The sequence below is a fragment of the Schistosoma haematobium genome, chromosome ZW (assembly GCF_000699445.3).
Source record: "Schistosoma haematobium chromosome ZW, whole genome shotgun sequence".
Lineage (NCBI taxonomy): Eukaryota > Metazoa > Platyhelminthes > Trematoda > Strigeidida > Schistosomatidae > Schistosoma > Schistosoma haematobium.
The window spans coordinates 78,191,564-78,213,560 of NC_067195.1; the positions used below are offsets into that span (position 1 = coordinate 78,191,564).

Consider the following 21,997-nt stretch of genomic DNA (forward strand, 5'->3'; position numbering starts at 1 on the left):
GCAGTAAGGTGTTTCTTTCAGACAACCAGCATGACAGCGATGCTGCCTTCCAACAAGGAGGGGTAGGGTTAGAAAAGGTCAACCCTAAAAATAGACACCTCGCCTTATCCGTCTCCAGCGGTAAAGTCTCAACAAGTACGGAGCTAACACGAAAATTACTCACAAAAAGGTCATGTGTGAGCGACCTCAAGTAGTTGTCCCTTGGGCACTGCGGTCACGGTCTCAGGTCACTAAGACCAACTCTAATCCAATTTCTTTTTCAGGTACCTATGGAAGAACCTTTCCACGGTGTGGGCAACCGGGAAGTGATAACTGCCCTCATACCTCTAACAGCACTCAAGACCACTGTATTCATAATCAACCTCTCTCTTCAATTCCTGTATTCATATTTTATATTAGGGTATCATTTTTTATTCAATCAATTTATTCTATGTTTTGAAATGTGATGGTAGAGAAGATTTGTAGCTTAAGTGGATAATTTTGATGGAATTTTGTTCTTTGAGCTAGATGGTTTGGTTGTGGAACTTTCATTGTTCTTTTGAACGACGTCATCAGCACAAACTTCTAGTAAAACTCCATCAAAATTTTGAAATGTATTTTGATAAGTTGTAACATTTAGTCGTTTATTTATAAATGACTGTGCTTATGTAGACAATATTGTATCATGTGTTCAGCACATTACAAATCCGGTCTATTATTTACTTTTTATCGGTAAGTTATTGTACCATACAAATGTAAATAATATGTCAGTAAACTATTCACAAAAAAAGATTATAAGTGTTTTAGTGGCCCTTAATCTGACTGACTTTGGGTTGTGTGGATGATTGTTATTGAAATATACATAACGCCAATTTTCGTATTTAGTTCCGTTATTCTTTTGTGGCCCTATATCTGACTCCATTTAGATCATATGATTGGCCCTATACATGTCTCTAATCCTCGCATATAATCATCGACTTCAATCGAGTGTTAATACAAAATATAGCATCATGACTGTAACTTAGTGAATACCTAGTTATTATTATAATTCAGTAAAAATAATCAGTACGATAAGGAAATATTCACACTTTTATTTCAATGAGTAAAACATCCGTAATTCTCTGTTTGGTTTTAAAAATTGTTGTGCGTATAGGTGCCTTTTTATTGAAGGAACTATTACATTACATACAACAAGATAAATTTAAACAAAATAAATGGGATTCATTATAATCAGAATGGGGGTTTTTTGGAGATTGTAGTAAATTTAATAGTTGACTTCATAAGTCAATCTAAGCTAGACCACCATTGAAAACCTTAAAGCACTAGACACCGTTTTCTCTTAGTATGGGACTCCTCAGCAATGTGCATCCACGATCCCACACGCAGGATTCGAACCAAGGATATTTGGTCTTCGCTCGCGAACCTTTAGATCATTGAGCCAGCATCCAATGGTGTCAATGTCTCCACCTGACATGGATTGGATTTCACTGGTCACGACTTCTTACTAAAATTCCAGGAAATTCATCTCGAAGGTAGTCACAAAAAAATGTAGTAATCTTGAGTAGAAGAGGTAATCTTTTAGTTGCCAATAACTACAATAAAACAAATTATGGAACTACATAATAAATGTTTACACTTAAGTTAGATTGGAAATGTTAGATCTATTGCAAGTAACTAATACAATCAGAAAAGTTCAATAATTTAGATATAAGAAGAAACATTTCCCTCATAATATGCATTAGCGCCAATAAGGATATTCTCTTCAGTTGACTTGATCACGTTCTTAGCTTAATATTCAAACAAAAAAATTCTTTGTTCCGCAATGACTGAATGGAACAAAAAGAGGTAGAAAATAATCGTAGATTTAAGACAGCTGAACATCAAGAGTATATACCTTCCGTACTTATATCTGATTCAAATTATCTAATGTTATAGAATGATTATTCAGACCACAATCAATACTATGGTCAAATGCAAATAAAATATATTACTAACCCTAAAAGAATTGTTATAACATCTGAATCAACAATTTCAATGACGTATAGATCTTGTTTAGATCAATTAATTATAAACACTGTTACGTTTATTTTTTTCTTATGACGATCAAATTTTATTGACAAAGTTGCTATGTGATCGTCATTTTACATTTGGTGAATTTGATTCAATGCTAGGTGACATAATGCTCCGTACCTAGATTTCGTATTAGTTACTACTTTGTGGTAAAGTATATTTACGATCATTTTGAATAACTAATTTCTTCAAGAATTCTGATACAACGTAAACTACATAATACTAATAACGTCTTTGATTGTGAGATTGAATAATATGGGTTCGAAACAAACAGAAATCAGTGGTTCCTTGCAAAATACTGATTTTCCAAACTGATGAGTAACAAATGAGAGAAATCTAGGTCAGGGGCCACTTGTTAATTGCCTACGATTACCTTATATCATAGCTTTATTGAGCATTAGAATATACAGTGGTGCTAAATATAAGGAACTGTGTAATTGAGATATTCACCAGTAAGTCTTATAGAAACCTTTAGTTTTAACTGTATGGCTGTATACAATTGTAATAAGATAATTTGTTTAGGATGTTCTGAACACAAATTATACTGATTCAGATAAACTAACAAACTGAACTTCTGATTCTATAATTAAACTTTGCTTATCAAAGATAATTTGTATTTTTTCTGCTTCTTTTATATTGGTTGTTTGAATCTTCTCTTTTGTGTATATGATTGCAATAGATCAGTCTATTTTGACATATGTACATCCTATGCAGATTGCCTCACACATTGTTATTAAGTTACAAGCACAATAAGTCGAGTTGAATGGTGGCTAGCAATAAAGTTCAGGACGCGCATTTTATTCTGTCAGAATGAACACACCTCAACAAACTGATTGATTTCAGTCTTAAACACCAATAGGAAAATTCAAACAACCAATACAATGGAATTAAAACTTATCCCTTCGTACAAATCAGTGGCTACTCAGACTCAAGAGTTAAGCGTATAATACTTCAGCATTCAAAATGAACGATACTGGGTGTAAATTCCAGAATGAACATTAATTCTGAGATCTGGTCAATCACTCACAAAGAGAAAGAAACTTACGTCCTAGATCTTACCATCATCTACCAATCAGTTCTACTTAAAATGTTTGTTATTCTCTCTGAACATTGTTTTTTTTCAAATGTTTTTAGTTATTAAGCTTTATTGTTATTACTTATGTTATAGAACTAAAAGTATTCTTTCTTTAAAAAAATGCATTCTTTTTTCTAGGCTTCATCTCCTGATGAAAAAGCATTTGTGGAAACATGTCGTGATTTAGGCGTAGTATATCATGGTTCAGATGAAAGTGGTTTACTGGTAAGTTAATGAAATTAATTATTCATTGTTTTTTGGCGAGACTCTAATTTATGGACGACCTCCGAACGAATCTTAAGCGACCTTGAGAAGTACTGGCCAATCAGCAAATAGAAAGTATAGAGTAAAAATATGTTATACAAAACCAAAGAATTAAACTGGATGCACTTCTTATACGTGGTTCAAAAACCTGTCAAGGTTAGAAAGAGGTTCAGAGGTTCTAAACTCGTAATGCATACGGTAGAGGAAATGACACGATGCACATAACCAAACCTATGTAGAAGTGTATTCGCTCTCCAATCATCCGTATATACTGTAGTACTTGACTGCAGCCAGTGTTACCGGTGCTTTTATTATCCACTTCTCAATAATTGTCGTAAGTTGTTTTAGTTAGAAATTATATATAGAGTTTTCATCACGAATTGACATCAGCTATAATGTCAGAAATCTATTTAGGCAAATGGATGAAAGGTTTTCGCGCCAAAATCCGAGATCTGTTATCTCATACCTGATTGATTCGTCCACAAATTATAGTCTCACCGTTTTATTTGTTATAGCCACTCAATTATCACATTTCGTACAAAATTCCCTGTGAACCGATCGTACGTTAGCATTCAATACTGAAGTTGGTGCCGTGATCTTGAAATCTCTCAAATGCTTCTGATTGGCTCGTCCATAAATTAGAGAGACATTCAATGAATTGGATCTAGTAAAATTTTGAATAATTCACCAATAAAATGTTTCTGTAAATTGCTCACCATATATAACATTGTTCTATGTCATTGGAAAAAGAAAATAGGAAGGATGATAATGTATTTACTAAGTTATTTCATTCAATATTATATTGAAAATTATGTTTAGATTCTATAATTAGATAGATCATGGATGCACACCGCTGAGGAGTCCCACACTAGGACGAAACACCCATCCAGTGCTACCAGGTTTTCCATAGTGGTCTAACTTAAATTGACTCATGATTTCAACTATTCCAATATAAATGTCAAAAAGTCACTCTTTATGTAGAGAATACGTTTATCATGAATTACAAGCAAATTAAAAAAAACAAAAGCAAAACTCAAGATCAATTTCATTGAATAAAACAAAAACTTCTACGAAATTAGAAATGACTGATTAATTTTTAGACATGTTTGATAGTATCTGGATTCATGATCATACTGTAGTGTCGGTTGCTGTGTTAAGCCATTCTTCTTGAGTCACATTTTGATCATGTTAACTGTTCGTTTATCGAAGTTAACTGCTTTTATATGAGCGTATTTGTGTGTACATCTTATGCTACTCATCACATGTCTGTAGCTTATTTTTGTGTGACTATAAATATTCATTAACGCTTGATAAAAGGGGAGTTGCTTCACACATTTTCTCCACTGCGTGCCGTCTCGTTTCGCTCTCTTCTCTTTGCTTCGTCCCTCTAATTGCCTGCTCAGATCAATGAGTGTACAATATATATGTATTCAAAAATCTATTCTCGTACTCGCCTTATTTTAATCCCATTATACACTAACACGAGTTAAGTCGATGATTATATACGAGGATAGCCAAAATGTGTATTTCGGTGACAATCAGCGTACGATCCAATTGGAGTCAGATATAGGGCCACAAAAGTGGTGAGCCTATCGACAACATCATCCGATCTAATTGAAGTCTAAATGTATGGCTCCACTAAAATACTTTCTACAAAGTATAGATCAACTAACAGACGCTAAATAGGATTAGATTGTTATTTTATACTAAAATTCGTTGTGATAACTTAAATACGCCTGATTCTTTCAATCCATTCTAGTTTCATTAAAGAATAAATTACTGTAATAACATTAAGGTTATATTTATGTATTTTTCATTTAAAGAAATCATCATTTTATGAGATATGTCTACAATTGATTGATCACTAGGTGGTGATCAATGTCATGTGTGTCAGGTCCTTCTTAGTACAGAAAGAATACTATCGACCAAGTTACAATGTGGCCACTAGTCTAGGTGACTCGACACTGCATACACTATGTTGAGATAAGATGGTAGTTGGAGGTATTCAACAGGATACCCTGGCCTCGGGTTTCGTGCCATTTGTCACTCATCAGCAAGGTGTACCTGTAATCACCACCGAGTGATCAATCAATTGTGAATACATCTCGGTCGTACAAGAGATCTTTTGAGGCCTGGATTTTGAAGCTGAGTGACACGGGATTGAATTTGTCAGGGAGAATCAGTTCTCTCAATATTACTGGTACATCTTCATGACGACTGCCAAATAGCACGAAACCCGGGTCCATCGTATCCTGTTAACTAGCTCCAGTCACCATCTTATGGGATATTTCATAAAGACCATACAGAACAATATTGATCAAACTTATCTAAATTAACTAGTTAAAAAAAATAGTTAATTTATATTTTAAAAAAGTACTGCCATTGAACCACATAAAACATTTTCTTCTCTTTTGATTCAATCAAACTATAAAAACTAAATAGGTGATTTTCGCTTTCAAAAGCAAAACAAACAAACAAAGGATAATCAAATTAAATTGTTCATCAATATTACATGTTTTTATGATCTATAAAACATTAAAACTTGATCATTCAGGTATTGTAGCTATGGCAACTATTATTATGTATTAAAATGAATCTCCGTCGGGTACATCATACAAAATATTTTATTCATTACCGCTCTAAGTTTGTAGTGTTTTTTTCTCATTACTTTTATTATAAAAATCAAAATTAAAACAATCAGTCATAATCATCTTAAATCTTATCATTGTTTGTCTATTTCTCTTTTGAACATAGAAATTAATGTTGAAATTAGTTAATATTATAAGCATCAGTTTAGGAGTGGTGGAGATTATAAAGTTTTTGATTGAGATCATAAACCGATTGATGTTAGATCACCGTTGGAAACCTGGAAGCACTGGATAGCCGTTTCGTCCTATTTTGGGTCACGCAATTTCGTGAATTGGTTGATGTTAGACACTAACACCACTGGATGCCGACTCAGTGATCCAGTAGGTTAAGCGTTCGCGCTTGAGACTGGAGGCCCTAGGTTCGAATCGCGCGAGTGGGATTGTGGATGCACACTGCTCAGGGGTCCAAAAATAGGACGACGCAGCCGTCCAGTGCTTCCAGGTTTCCAACGGTGGTCTAACATCAACCGATTCATGATCTCAATCAAAAAAATAAAATGAGAAGATCAGTTTTTTTTGTTTTTCCCCTTTAAATTATTTTAAGTATTTTATTATCATTATGAAATATCAAGTGGTAACTTTAAAAAAACCTATTGTGTACTGATGTTGCTTAACAACCAGATTAAGGCTATCCTATTATTACTTTTTAACAAATAATGTTCTTTTAAAGAATAAACAGCTGGAAGTAAAGTTGTTATTGTTGTTTTTTGTATTCTAACCAAGTTTATTTGACCTTTTTAAAAACCATATTGTTTTAGGGGAATAACATAAATGTTCTTTTAGTTTCCAATGTACAAATTCACTATACAATGAATTACATGTGCGCTCTATGAAATCTCTGGATAGGATCAAATTTTTATGATCAAAATATATGAAGTAAATGATTGTTTATATTCTTCTTCCAGTAAAGTCTATGATGGCATCACTAACTAATCAATTTTTCTATCAGAAGACTTTCTTTGTTAATGTTACTGAGATATTAATATGAAAATGTGGTACAAAACACTATTGAAAGCCTTCTATTGAAGAATTCAATAAAACTAAGACATTCAATAAATCTTGCAGCAATATCTCACATCAAATCAAATGTACTATTCTTATTGACTAACACTGAGATTAAAGTTAAGAGATTTTACAATTGTTTGATACACACAGTAAGTATTTAAGTGTATATAAGAATATTATAAGCAAAGATAAATGATGGCTAGTAATGGAATCCAGTACATGTATTTCATCCTGTTCGGGACTCGTCAACTGGATATACCTGCATCCCAAAGTTGATATTCACTCCGGGACTCGAACCCAGAGCTATCAACTATCGAACACTTAATTATCGTACAATTAGTTTCCCTTTTTTGTTGGTTAAAAGAAGAAAAATAAAGATAACAGAGTAATATATGTTGATTTATTCTATGGGTGATGGTAAATCAGTTGATGAGGTTGTGAATCTACATCGACTAAACGGTTGGGCAACGTGTTGCGTATGCCTGAACACCGATTACGACGACACGCATTGCTGACTAGTGTTGGAGACAGTTGGGAGAAAGTTAGGGGCGGCCAAACCAAAAGGTGGTATCAGTGCCTGAAGTCACTTACTTCTAGTCTGAACCATGTAGGTAGATGCAGACTATCATAACCAATGGTTGGATACTCTGAGTGACATGGCTCAGAATCCATCACAATGGCATCGATATATACACTCTTTGTCTTCCTTTAAACAATGAGATTAGAATCGTTTCATATCTTTTTATCAACTAATTCTTTCTTCCTATACTATATTCTTATATGCAATCTTTCTTTTATATATTACCATCACTGAATTAACTACTTCTATGAATTTGATGTTCATCTTGTTGTACTTATGAGGTATGGCAACTTCGACCGATGCACATATGTATATGTTCCTGGTCCTACGTTGTAGCTGACTGACTGACTTATCATTAAAAATCAATATACTATTCGAAACATCATTCATAAAGATTAGAAAGTATTAATAATATGTTTATTAATTCTACAAGTTAAATATATGAATATAATAAAACAGATAGTTGAATGGCAACAGAAATGTAATTGATTAGAGTTAGAACACAAAATTTGAAAAAAAAATTGGAAATTATAATTAAGGTCATTAAATAAGGTAAATTTCATGTGATGAACATAAATGACAATGAAACTATCAAGGTAAAATGATTTTAAATTACATCTTTTCAATAATATAAATTCAGTTTACATTCATTTCCAGTATAGGGTCGTGAAGATTATTATGTTTTTGATTGAGTTTATGAACCGATTGATGTTAGATCATTATTGAAAACCTGAAAGTGCTAGACGGACGTTTTGTCCTATTATGGGGCTTCTCAGTAGTGCGTATCCAAAATCCCGCTCGTGGGGTTCGAACCCAGGGCCTTCAGTCTTGCGCGCAAACACTTAACCTCTGGATCATTGAACCGACCGGCGTTCAACGTTGTTAATGTTTAACTTCAACCAATTCCTTTATTGGAACGCTTTTGGCAAAGTATAATCAATTTGAAATTCATTGTTTACTGAAAAATATTGAATGATTTTTTAAATATCAACATCATGTACACTGTTGAATAAATGATAAATGATAGTACTGCTGAGAAAAAATGCTGCCTAATCTTTTGTGGAATATAGTCAATGACACAAACACCTAATCTTTGTTTGTCTTCTTCGAATTTACAGGCTTCAACGCATTCATGTAAAAACTTGCCTCTTAATTTCTGTATCACACTATAGTCAGATATTTTTCTCAGCAATTAATCAAGAATTTTGACCCATATTGTCTTCTTGACTAAAATTACACCAAAAATCATTATCAGGTCAAAGAGTATTAATAGTTTTCATTATCCTTTAAGTTTCGTAATGTCTTTTGGTAATCATTAAAGAAACTTTATTATCACACAGTTACCTGAAAAATAATTCTTAAAACTCTAGTACTAAAATGAGTTGAATTCACTTGGTATTGTTTTACTTGTATCTTCCCATTGAGGTTTAAGACTGCAATTGATCACTCTACTATTGGTAGATGTGCATGTGGTGTTTGAATGAACTAATGATTCCTTTGTACTTGTTTAATGCTTGATTTCGAATTCCAAATACAGTACATTCGTTCTTGCTTATCTAGTACTTCTTGATCGGATTACGTTATTTCTGGGATTCTTAGTTCGTACTATAATCCAAGTACTCCTAATCATCATAGTACATACTGTGTATATGCCTCGATATTGCCTCAATTCACAAGCTTTTATAAGCAAAGCACATATGCCAATAACAAACTGATCAATTGCAGTTTTAAACCTCAATGGGATCAGTAGCTAAGTGGTTAACGCGATGGCGTTTGAAGCGAATGGTACTGGGTTCGAGTCCCGTAGTGAACATCAACTTTGAGATGCAGGTACACCCAGCTGACGACTCCTAAATAGGACGAAACGCGCGTATTGGATTCCACTGCTAGCCACTATCCATCTTTTCTTCTAAAATGAGTTGGTTATTTTAAGAAAAAAATGTGTATATAATGACGTAGTAATGCGCAAACCTTATGTAAACATTCTTTTATGAGTCATTTAGCCGGTAATACATCAGTCGGTTTATTGGAGTTTCTTCACTTTAATATAAAATTCACAGAACTAAAAGTTAAATAAAACGGTACTTAAACTATACGATACTCAATTATCAGGATACATGAAGAAAAATTACAAAAATTTGTAAAGTCCTACATAATTTTATAATAATCAGCTGCTTTCTTGGCTGAAGATGAAATCGTGTAAGTAGCTAATTAAAGAAAGATACTAAATAGATTGAAAGGAAAACTCGTTTTCTATTGTTAGCCTACACTTGTAATTTTTTTTCTTTCGGATAGTCAATCAAAAAGATTTATGTGGTAGTAAATTAGCATATTGATGAATAAAGATGTTCAGTTATGTCAGTTCTTTATATGATAAAGACGTTTACTGACTAGTATATTTTTTGGCAAAGTTCTCTTTTACAGGATAGAGTTGCTGATTTTACTCCCAACCCTCTCCTTTTTTACCCTAGCTTGGGACCGGCAGTAACCTTAGAATAGCTGCAGTCGGTGTGGTGTAATAAAGAGTAAATACATATGTACCTTATGTTCAACACTTTTAATACCACTTGTTGAAATCATGAGTCAAATGAAGCTAGACCATTATGGAAGGCCTGGAAGCACTGGATGGCCGTTTCGTCCTAGTATGGGATTCCTCAGAAGTAGGCATCCACGATCCCGCACCCCGCGGGATTCGAACCCAGGACCTATCGGTCTCGCACCAGGCGCTCAACCAAATTTTAATACTTTTTATTTAGACACACACATTTTTTTGGGAAATTATACTTTTTAAAGCGCTGGTAACTCTATATCTCAATTATCATATATAATCTGATGCAAACAGTATCATTACGCAAGATTTTCACTTGAATGTATTACTACTGCTTGACGTCTACTTTGTGATTTAAAATACAGTAAATGGTATGGACTTTGAAGAATATCTGTCAGTTAATTCAAGCAGCTAATATCATTCAATATCGTCATCCCTAAGTGTTCTTTTACTGGAGTAACTTAATAAAAATGTATTCTTATTAAAGAGTGATTTTCCATTCATTTTTTCAAAATACAAAGTATATTGGCCTGGCAAAACAGATCTGAAATAGAGACAAAAAAAGCAATGATAATCTTTTTGATTGAGATCATGAACCGATTGATGTTAGACTCCTCAGCAGTGCACATCCACGACCCAGCTCAGTGGTCCAGTGGGTTATGCGTTCGCGCGCGAGACTGGAGGCCCTAGGTTCGAATCCCGCGGGGGGGGATTGTGGATGCACACTGCTGAGGAGTTCTAAAATAGGACGAAACGGTCGTCCAGTGCTTCCAGGTTTCCAACGGTAATCTAACATCAATCGATTCATGATCTCAATCAAAAACTTATTTATCTTCATAACCTCTATGCTGACAGCGATTATCTATTTTATCTTATGTTTTTAAATGCTTATGGATACTTTTGAAACTTCATATGATTAACTATTATTATCAAACATCTTTATAACAGTATCAATGCACACCAAATACTTGAATAATGTGCTAGAGTCTTTAGGAGTTCATGTACAAATGTACACCTTAAATTTTTATCAGAATAAGAATTTCATTTCAAACGTTTCACAATTCAAAGTAGCATTTTTATTAATTAGGTTACCATTGCAAGCATATATTTATGAAATGTGAACTTCTCATATATTGACTAATTTATCAGATATCCATAATACCAGCCAAAAATGTCAGCCAATTTTAGGAAATATTATAATTATTACAAGTGATATTATGAAATACAATTACATTGTAAGTTTTATAAACATTTCGCAGTAATCTTTATTAAAGATGGATACAATGCCAATTTATTACGTTACCGAGTAATTACGTAACCAAATTTTTAGTTTAGAGTATTTATAAATGACTGTATATATTTTTTCTGGATACATAAATATGGTCTTCTGGAGTTGATCCAGATAGCTCCGGCTTTGTAAAGCAGTCGTAATCTAGCTCTGTGAGGTAGATATTTTGGAACTTGATATAAAACAGAGAAAGCTTCCTCTATTTTGATATGATGTTCACTACCTACCAAGTGAGAAAGAATGGTGCTTTTAATTGATTTGGTAACTCTTTTTCTCAACCAAGCTGGTACATGTTCACGAACACGCAAGGATAAAGCCCTCTGAGTACGGCCTATGTGACTAGTTTCACAGGAGCAGTTGAAATGGTATACACACGTGGAAGAGCCCATCTTCGGTAACCTATCCTTGATTAGCTGTGTGAGTACTGGTTTAGTTGAGAGAATTATGTGTAGCTTGGCGGCGTTTTTGAATATTCTATGTGGATTTTTAAACTGCTGAAATGACTGTATATTAATGAATGTTAAATCTCTTTACTTTAATGTAGTATCTGCTCTTACTCAAACTATCAGCATAGGATTCGGAAGAGACCACTTGAGTTAAGAAAAAATAACTAAAAAAATGTACATAAATTTTAAACCCCTAATTTGAAACTCACTACATATATAGTGTAACATAAAATTTATTATTGTTCATTAGTATGAATACATCACTGAAATCTCCGTATAAACCAGTGTATTTCGATAATGAATGCTCACTGCTGAGGAGTCTCACAATAGGACGAAACGGCAGTCCAGTGCTTCCAGGTTTTCCATGTTGGTCTAGCTTCAACTTATTCATGATCTCAACCATTGAAATATAATAAGATGAAGATTATCAGAACTATGCGATGATATATTAGCGCAATACATTTCGAATAATCTGATCACACATAATACACTTGCTTAGAACATTTATAAATATGAAAAATAAATGGCCAACTAGACTGGAAATGGGGTAACAGGAAACAAGGATAATAATAATAATAATAATAATAATAATAATAATAATATGAAGACAATTCGGAACCTAATCACTCTGGATAACAAGCCAATTTTACTAGGGTAGGTTTAAGGTGATAACAAACTGTTTTTGAATACACAAAGGAGGTCTGGATTTTCCTATGACCAATGCTTCAATAAACCTTAGTATACGCCATTTTACATTTTTGCACAACATCACGAAAGCCTAGTTATGATCAATCTTATGTCCTGTTTCGATTATATATTTGGTAATAGGGAATGATGGACATTTATCCTCTACTGTTATTGCGTCATTTAATTCTATTGTTTCTGCAACCATTTCGGTACATGTTTACACATCCTAATTTTGAGATCACGATTGCTCCTCCCTATGTATGTGTGACTACACACACTTTTAAATTGGTAAACTTAGTCTATGTCTTTATCAAAAATTATAATATTTCAATAATTACATAATTTTCTTGTGTTTCAGGTAATCACAATTCAAGGTGAAGCAGTAAGATATCGTTTATTAGATGTACTTGAATTTGATGCAACACGAAAATGTATGTCAGTAGTTGTACAATTTGTGCCCAAAGAGAATAATGAATCTGAATCATTAAATTCTCCAGTTCTTATTTTGTGCAAAGGAGCTGAAACAAGTCTTTTGAGTCGAGTAAGTAATTTTCAAATTTAATATTGATAAGTCTTGTTAATTTGAATGCTTTATTCGGTTTCTAACCTATTCTGGTAACCCGCAATCTACAACTATACAGCCACCTGAACTCGAAAGAAAAGACGCAGAGAAACACGGGCATTTATAGATGTTAACATTTGTTAAATCAACATCATACTTTGGCCAATCCGCTAAAAACATTATGCTACTGATCAATAGTGGCACGCCACGTTGACATTCTAGAAAGTTCCATCATGCTCTGATTGGCTAGGACTCTTCGTCTCCTTTAGGGCCTCTGGAGGCTCCAGTGCAGTTCTCGGAAAGCCGACTCAACAAATTTAATTGCTATTTAATTTATACTTTCATCAATTAGACTTTTTGTGTTTCTAATTCCTGTCTGTTCTTGTATTATTAAATTAATTAATCAAACAAATATTCTGATTTCATTTTAAACCAAGATAACTTGCTTACAATTTTTTTGAAACAAACTATGAAGTAAAGGTTAATGTTAGTTATGTTCATAACTAACTGATCAAATCGTTGTTTAAGCGATCACCACATTGATCTGGTCTGATCTACTTGTAAACTAACCCTGTTGCATGTAACCTCACCAATTGAAAGACATTATTATCCTATTATGTTAGTGTGACTCATAATTTTATACATTTCGATAAGACACGTAATACTGGTTGATAAATTTGTGCGTTTCACTGAATAACTGTAATTTCCTTAATTACTAATCTTAATTGTTTTTACGTTCAGAAATAGGTCAAGTTTAAAGCCAAGTTGTCCTTGTTCTAACCATAGCTTTCACATAGACTTTGTGATCTCCAGTATCGCGTTTACAGTTCTAGTAATATATTTGAAAGACAAATTAAATCCTACAGTTAACGAATATCATTCTTTTGATAATAACGTCTTCAGTTATTTAAAATTAAACTAGTTGGTAGGTAATCAGACTAAATGTGGTGTAGACTCAGCTTGATTCAACTGAAGTGACTAATTTAGTATGAACAATACCATTTTACAAATCGTAACTGTAATTGATATATGTATATGTATATATAAAGAGAGAGAGAGAGTCGCATTGTGGTGTGTGCTACTTATGTTGACATAAGTAGTATATGATGTTAGTCGTAAACAGAAGGTCCGAAAGTAGAGAGACAAGATGATCGAACAGTAAAGAATGGAAACAAAATGCAATTTGTATGAAAATGCAAGAACAATGAAGTCCGAGTCATTTTGAGACAATAGATGGACATTTTTGCAAATTAAGCATTTACTTTATGATTGCTAGATTTTATTAACAAGTCCTGTTATTTTGTGTTACATACATTCGATTGTCCCACTGGTGTTCTTGTTCACTGCAGTATTACTACGACATGACATATATTAATCAACTCTTTTTAATCACCAGGCCATTTTTATTTATTCATGTGGTGTATACTGTGGCCTATGAAAATATGAAATACTTCGACATAGGTGTTTATGATCTTAACACGTAAACACTTCGTGGATTTGCATCGTTAATCAATTACTTCGATAACCATTATAATATAAATCTCAACGGTGTTTGAAATCAGATGGCAATAAGATGCGGCAACTACAGTTGATTAGTGGATAGCACGGATAACAAAGCTATAAGCATATCGAGCGAATTTGAAGCAAAGGGGCAAATAAGTATATGCGAGAAATTATATAAAAAAATTTATAGCCAAATCGCATAAGGGCGCAGCAACGAAAAGCAAAAGCTGATAATAGGATTTGAACATATATATGCATGAGAAGGAGGATGAATCATCGAGCAATATTTAAGCAATCAACATTTTAGCTAGAGTCTGTTATGTTCCCTAATGATCATAACGGTACAAAGAAATATGCGAATTGTTTTTAATTCAAATAACATTGTCTGTTAAGTAAGTTCATAAAAAGACTTAACCAAAATTAACCATAAAGGAAATTGGATGTAGGATAGTTGTTATTTACTGTTACTCGGAAAAGACGGTTAAGGAGTTTCAGCCTATGAATGGTCAAGTAAATAATGACTGTCATCTAATTAATATTATTGATTTAGTGCAGTTAATATCTATGTGTACCAATTTAATCCTGTCAAAACTAATATATAGCCGATGAAGTGTGAAAGCAAACTAGCCATACTTATTACAATGATTGGAGTTATTATTATTATTATTACACCATCATTCCATGAGAGTGATCAATACAATATTGATTCTCGATATTTATTAAGGCGCACAAAACAAAATTTCCTTACAATTATAATTCATATTCAAGTTATTGTTTAATTGGAATGTTTATTTATTAAAATAAATTATTCACTTACATTTTTCTTCTATTAAGATTATTAAAATAGGTCATTATGATAAGTAAATTGATTACTTTATGCATTTGAGATGATTTAAGAAGTTAATTTTAGAAATATAAAGTGATGTATTAGAAATTTCGACGTGACTTTAATTTATGGACGAGCCAATCAGAAGCATTTGGGAGATTTCAAGGTCACGGCGCCAACATCAGTATTGAATGCTAACGTACGATCGGTTCACAGGGAATTTTGTACAAAACGTGATAACTGAGCGGCTATAACAAATAAAACGGTGAGACTATAATTTGCGGACGAATCAATCAGGTATGAGATAACAGATCTCGGATTTTGGCGCGAAAACCTTTCATCCATTTGCCTAAATAGATTTCTGACATTATAGCTGATGTCAATTCGTGATGAAAACTCTATATATAATTTCTAACTAAAACAACTTACGACAATTATTGAGAAGTGGATAATAAAAGCACCGGTAACACTGGCTGCAGTCAGGTACTACAGTATATACGGATGATTGGAGAGCGAACATACTTCTACATAGGTTTGGTTATGTGCATCGTGTCGTTATCCACAAGTGGGATATTGTGTACTCAACAACCAGAGTGCGCACATACAATATTGAAGCTATGTGGTCGAGGCTGAAAGGGTTTTTAAGACTTTATCATAGCTCCAGAGACCGACTATTCCGTAGCCATATGGATGATTTCCTCTACTACATGCATTACGACTTTAGAACCTCTGAACCTCTTTCTAACGTTGACGGGTTTTTGAACCACGTATAAGAAGCGTATCCACTTTATTTTTTTGGTTTTGTATAACATATTTTTACTCTAAACTTTCTGTTTACTGATTGGCTAATATTTCTCAAGGTCACTTAGGTTTCGTTCGGAGATCATCCATAAATTATAGTCACGCTGAAATTTTTTCTTTTCAAAAAATTAATCCGCTAAAACCATTGAATTCAAATAAAACAAAAAAATTGGAATAGTTGAATTCATGAATCAATTGAATCTAGACAACCATAGAAAACCTGGAAGCACTAGACGGCCGTTTCATCCTAATATGGGACTTTTCATGAATTCAACTATTAAAATTACTATTATATCCACAAAATCCATCTCTCATTATAATCATCATATGCTCACTAGTGAGATATTTCCTGGAGTATTAGTGAGAAGCCGTGTCAATGGAGTACAACCGGGTCGGTTGTGGGATGGTAACTCACTGATGACATTAACACAGTTGAATGCCGGTAGGCTCAGTGGTCTGGAGGTTAAGCGCCTGTATGCAAGTCTCATAGGCCCTGGGTTCGAATCTCGTGAGGTGGGATCGCAGATGCGCACTGTTGAGGAGTCCCACACTTGGACGAGACAGCCGTCCAGTGCTTTCAGGTTTTCCATGATGGTCGTGCTTTAATTGACTCATGAATTCTATTATTAAAATTACTATAATATTCACAAAACCCCTCTATGATTAAAATAAATTAGAATTCAAGAGGATATCGGTCAAATTATGATTTATTTTAATTTATATTACATAATACTTCATGAAACTGTATTGATGTAGTTGTCTTGAATGATAATAAAATGTTTCCAAATTAAAATACTAATTTGAATATTTAAGAAATAAATAAATAACCCGCAGTTTTTGTACAGTCATAAAATGAGTTTAGCTCTTACAGGTTAAGCGTCCACGTATGAGGCCGAAGGTTCTAAGTTTGAATCTTGCGTGCAGGATCAAGGATGCACACTTCTGAAGAGTCATGTATTGCGACGAAACAGCTGTCCAGTTTTTTTGGGTTTACTATGATGGTCTAACATTGATCGGTTCGTGATCTAAATTAAAATACTAAAATAGTTGGTCAGTCACTCCAACTTCAACATAAGTATAAGCTTATGATTTAAACAAACGTGTAGAATATAAATTTTGTTTGGTTGTATAAATAGTTCTGTCCGAAACGGTGATAGAACCTTTATTAATACAAGTCATCATTTAATAAGAAATAAAAGTTGATAGATTTCTCGGCAGGAGTAAGATTCATAGACGAGTAATCAGATTTAAGTTGATGAACTTTGAATGTTGTCTCTGAATTTACTCAACTGTATGAACAGATAGCAGCTCAATCTTTAATTTCCAACCGTAACTTTGAAATCTAATTTTTAATTCTAATTCTTTACAATAATTTATATCCTTATTGTGGGACTAGTAAGTAATTGAAGTCTCTCATGATCACTTTAGTGTCGTTTAAAAGTCACCAATATATTACAGTCTGACCGATTTCTTATAAAGATACTGCTGATCAAAACCATGATGTTAAACATATATCAGTTGAAGCTATTAAATCAGTATAGAAGTTAATCACTTTCGAAAGCTCTTCAATCTGTTTCGAAGAAAAAGTTTCAATACAAATAGATTGTCTTCCAAACTTAAATTTACTCTAACGATCTTTCGCACACATAAATGAGTTGAGTTGTATGATACTTGATTATTCTCTTATTATTATGTAATCCTTCCGATTACCATTGCTTTTACTTGGCCTTAAGTTTAATTGGTTTTCAATAGTTTACAAAAATCAACATCTTTATAAGTAGGAGAGTTCACACAACTCGGTTCATCATAATCAAGTATGTCTTTAAAAAATTGTTGCTTTATCTCTTAGAGATTTTCTTCTTCAAAGTGAATATGTAGTATTTATTGAAGGCTTCATAAAAGTAAATTCATCTGAAGATTATCTGTATAGGGTTTTGGAAATTGTTGAGTTTAAATTAATATCATGGATGGATCAATGTTAGATCACTATTGAAAACCTAGAAGAGCTAGACAGTCGTTTCGTCGGAGTATGAGAGTCCTCAGCAGTGCGCATCCACAATCGCGCACACAAACTGTTAGATAACCGATTTTTTATTAAGTTTCATAATTAAAAACGTCTGTTCTTTATTTCATGTTATTACATAAACTAACTGTGAATGTTTTTTGTAAGCAATGATGGATAGTGGCTAGCGGTGGAATCCAGGATGCTCGTTTCGTCCTGTTTGGGACTCGTCAGCTAGATGTGCCTGCATCTCAGAGTTGATGTTCACTCTGGGACTCGAACCCAGTACCATTCTCTTCAAACGCCATTGCGTTATCCAAATAGGGCGGAACGCACGTCCTGGATTCCACCGCTAGCCATTATCTATCATTGCTTACAAAAAGCTTGTGAATTAAGGCAATGTCGAGGCATACGCACAGTGTGCACACATGCCAATAACAGACTGATCCATTGCAGTCTTACACCTCAGTAGGAAGATACAAGCCAAACAATACCAAGGGAATAACTGTGAATGTATTTATATCGACATAGTTTCAGGGGGTTTTTTTAACAAAAGTACCAGACTTTAATTTTGTTCAAATTAATAATCTTTACTGTGTTTTTTTTATTAACATTTTATAGTCTAATTAATCAAAATTTATTATTATATTGACGACAATTTAGATTGATCATATGGAACAACCTAACACATTCAATGCATATGGAGATCCTTTAGGTGATAGTTTCTGTGGTACAGCTGGATTAAAATTACGAATGGATTCTGAACAAGTTATGAAACAAGTGACTGAATTTGCAACTTTAGGTTTACGTACATTAGTTATGGGTATACGATTAATCACTATTAAAAAATGGAATGAATTAAAAACTAAACTTGATAAAGCAAGAAGTATAGTGAATGAAGGACGTCAAAAAGAATTAATTGCAGCTTATAATGAAATTGAAAAAAAGCTTACATTAATTGGATGCACTGGTATAGAGGATATGCTTCAAGATGGTGTTCCTGAAACTATAAAAGCACTTCGAGAAGCTGGAATTAAAGTTAGTTTGATGTTGTTTTTTTATTGTTACTTCAAAATTAAATCATATTTTGTTTGTTTAGGAATACCTTCATATTCTATCTTATATTTTATACAAGTAATGTTTTAGGAGTTAAACGAATATTCTCTAACAAGCATTATTCTTTTTCGAATTTCATTCACTCACAACTTACGTCTGTTACTCTTCGTAGAAGAGCATAGACCATCCACCAACACTCTCCATCCAACCTTGTCTTGGGCAATCCTTTCCAGCTCCTTCTAGTTGTTATTCATCATTTTCATATCTGCTTCGATTTCCCGACGTCATGTGTTTTTGACCTACCTCTTTTCCGTTTCCCTTCAGGATCCCAAGTTATGGCTTGTCTCGTGATGCAGTTTGATGATTTGCGTAATGTATGTCCTATCCATTTCCATCCTCTCTTCCTAACATCCTCTTCAGTTGAAAGCTGATTTGTTCTCTCCCACAGAAGGCTGCTGCTGATGATATCTGGCCAATGGATGTTGAGTATCTTGCGTAGACAGCTATTTATAAATACTTGTACCTTCTTGATGATAGTTTTTGTAGTTCTCCAAGTGTCAGCTCCGTATAGTTGAACTGTCTCGACGTTCGTATTGAAGATTTTGAAAATTCCGCCTGTAGGTCTCTTCTAGATTTACTGCCGGTCCCAAGCCCGGATAAAGGAGGAGGGTTGGGCATGGGATTAGCGACCTCATCTCGTAGAAAACTAACTCGTTCGAAAAACGCTAACCGATAATGGTGTAAATTGTGAATAATATCAGACTAGGTGGTTTGTTCCCTCCCACAGCTGGCTGCTGCTGATGATATCTGGCCAATGGATGTTGAGTATCTTGTGTAGATAACCGTTTATAAATACTTGTACCTTCTTGATGATGGTTGTAGTAGTTTTCCAAGTAAACAAATCATATAAAATAATAAATATATTTTTTGATATATCCTAATGAGTAGAAAAATTGTGCTTTTGACGTTTTGTTACTTAATGGCATTGATACCTTAATAAAAAATGTTATAAAAATATGAAAATTTCATTTCTAAAAGTTTGTTGGATTTTAAATATCTAAAGTTTAAAACTATTAATTACTCGTTTGTAAAGTATTTAAGTTTTTATTTGAGATCACGAACTGATCAATGTTAGACCGCCATTGAAAATCTAGGATCCTTGGATGCCCTTTTATTCTAGTATGGAGCTTCTCAGAGGTGTGCATCTACAATCTCACACACGGGATTAAAGATTTGAACCTCCGGTCTCTCGCTCGAACGCTTAACCTGTAGACCTATGAGTCGTTATCCAATGGTGTTGATATGGTATACCGTATCAATAACAGTAAAATGACTAACTGCTATAATAATAGCGGCAAAATAATACTGACAATTATCTCAAAGTAAAATGTTAATTACAACTACGTTACTTTTAAATTGGTATATCAGTATTTAACTTTTGTTTAATTGCCAAATTCTTGTGAATTACTTATTCTCTTTTAGTTAAACAATATTTATTAACTTTGTCTTTTTGTTAATAGTTTGAAAAACAACTCATAGAACATTAAAACTTAGCTGAAAACCTTCATTGTTTTATTTACTAGACTGAGAATATTAGATGTGATAAGTGAACGTATTATGGTACCCTTTAGACTTAGATCTCATTTCATTAGAGCAGATGAACAATCCTAAAAATTCTAACCGAATGTTAGATGGGTCAAAATAGTTAGTGTGAAACCCTGGACATAAATTTCGTGCTGATTGACACTCTCCACCAAAATGTTTACATGTAATCTTGATGGAATCGATCGATTCGTATCTTTGTCACTTAATCTCACATTCTGAGATGTTACCACTAAGTTCATTCGATATATTTACACTTTGAAACTAAAATTAGTATGGTTGGACCATTTTAATCAACACTGATTCCCACGAATGTCCAGATTACATTATTCAGTTAAGTGCTGATTACATTAACGAACATTATATTTTTCAGGCTATTAGTTGAATAATAGAATACTTTCAGTGAGCCGAATACTGTCAAGCGTTTTTTCAGCGAGTTAGTTTTCTACGTGATGAGGACGCTAACCCCATGCCCAACCCTCCTCCTTTACCTGGGCTTGGGACCGGTAATAACTCTAGAAGAGCTACAGGCGGAGTTAGTGAGCAGAATGATAAGAAATAAATAAAGCAATATGCTACTATACGGTGTACTGAAGTTTGTTTGAAAGAAGCCAGTTATATTTAGCTCCCATTTGAACTGATAGTAACATCATCTTAATTAAAACTTTTATTTATCATTGTTGTTTTATTTAAACAAATTATTTTTAGATATGGGTACTTACAGGTGATAAAGAAGAGACAGCTGTTAATATTAGTTATGCAGCTGGACATTTTTATCCTGGTATGCAAGAAATTCGTGTTACCAATTTTGATGATACAGTGAAATGTGGAAGTTTTTTAAAAAGTCAAATTGAACGTATCAAAGAATCGAAAATTTATGATGCTGACACACAATTTGGAGTTGTTATAGACGGTCAGTCATTAAACTATGCTCTTGTGGTAAGTAAACGTATTAACAGCATCTTTATCTTAATGTAATTAAAATAAAAATTTGTTTATTGTCTGGTATTTTAAGTATTAAAGCCTTGACTTTACTCCAATTAAGATTAAAATTG

At 33.4% G+C, this 21,997-nt stretch overlaps 1 protein-coding gene across 1 annotated transcript in view; it reads left to right on the plus strand.

The window, feature by feature from the left end:
• The window catches only part of ATP11B (putative phospholipid-transporting ATPase IF), a gene marked incomplete at both ends in the record, with an annotated part of 112,910 nt that overhangs the window by 81,598 nt on the left and 9,315 nt on the right, over nt 1-21,997 (plus strand). Inside the window, 4 exons of the mRNA XM_012939109.3 lie at nt 3,263-3,349; nt 12,949-13,131; nt 18,948-19,322; nt 21,651-21,881. Coding sequence (XP_012794563.3) covers nt 3,263-3,349; nt 12,949-13,131; nt 18,948-19,322; nt 21,651-21,881 — 876 coding nt within the window. The remainder of the gene's footprint in view (nt 1-3,262; nt 3,350-12,948; nt 13,132-18,947; nt 19,323-21,650; nt 21,882-21,997) is intronic.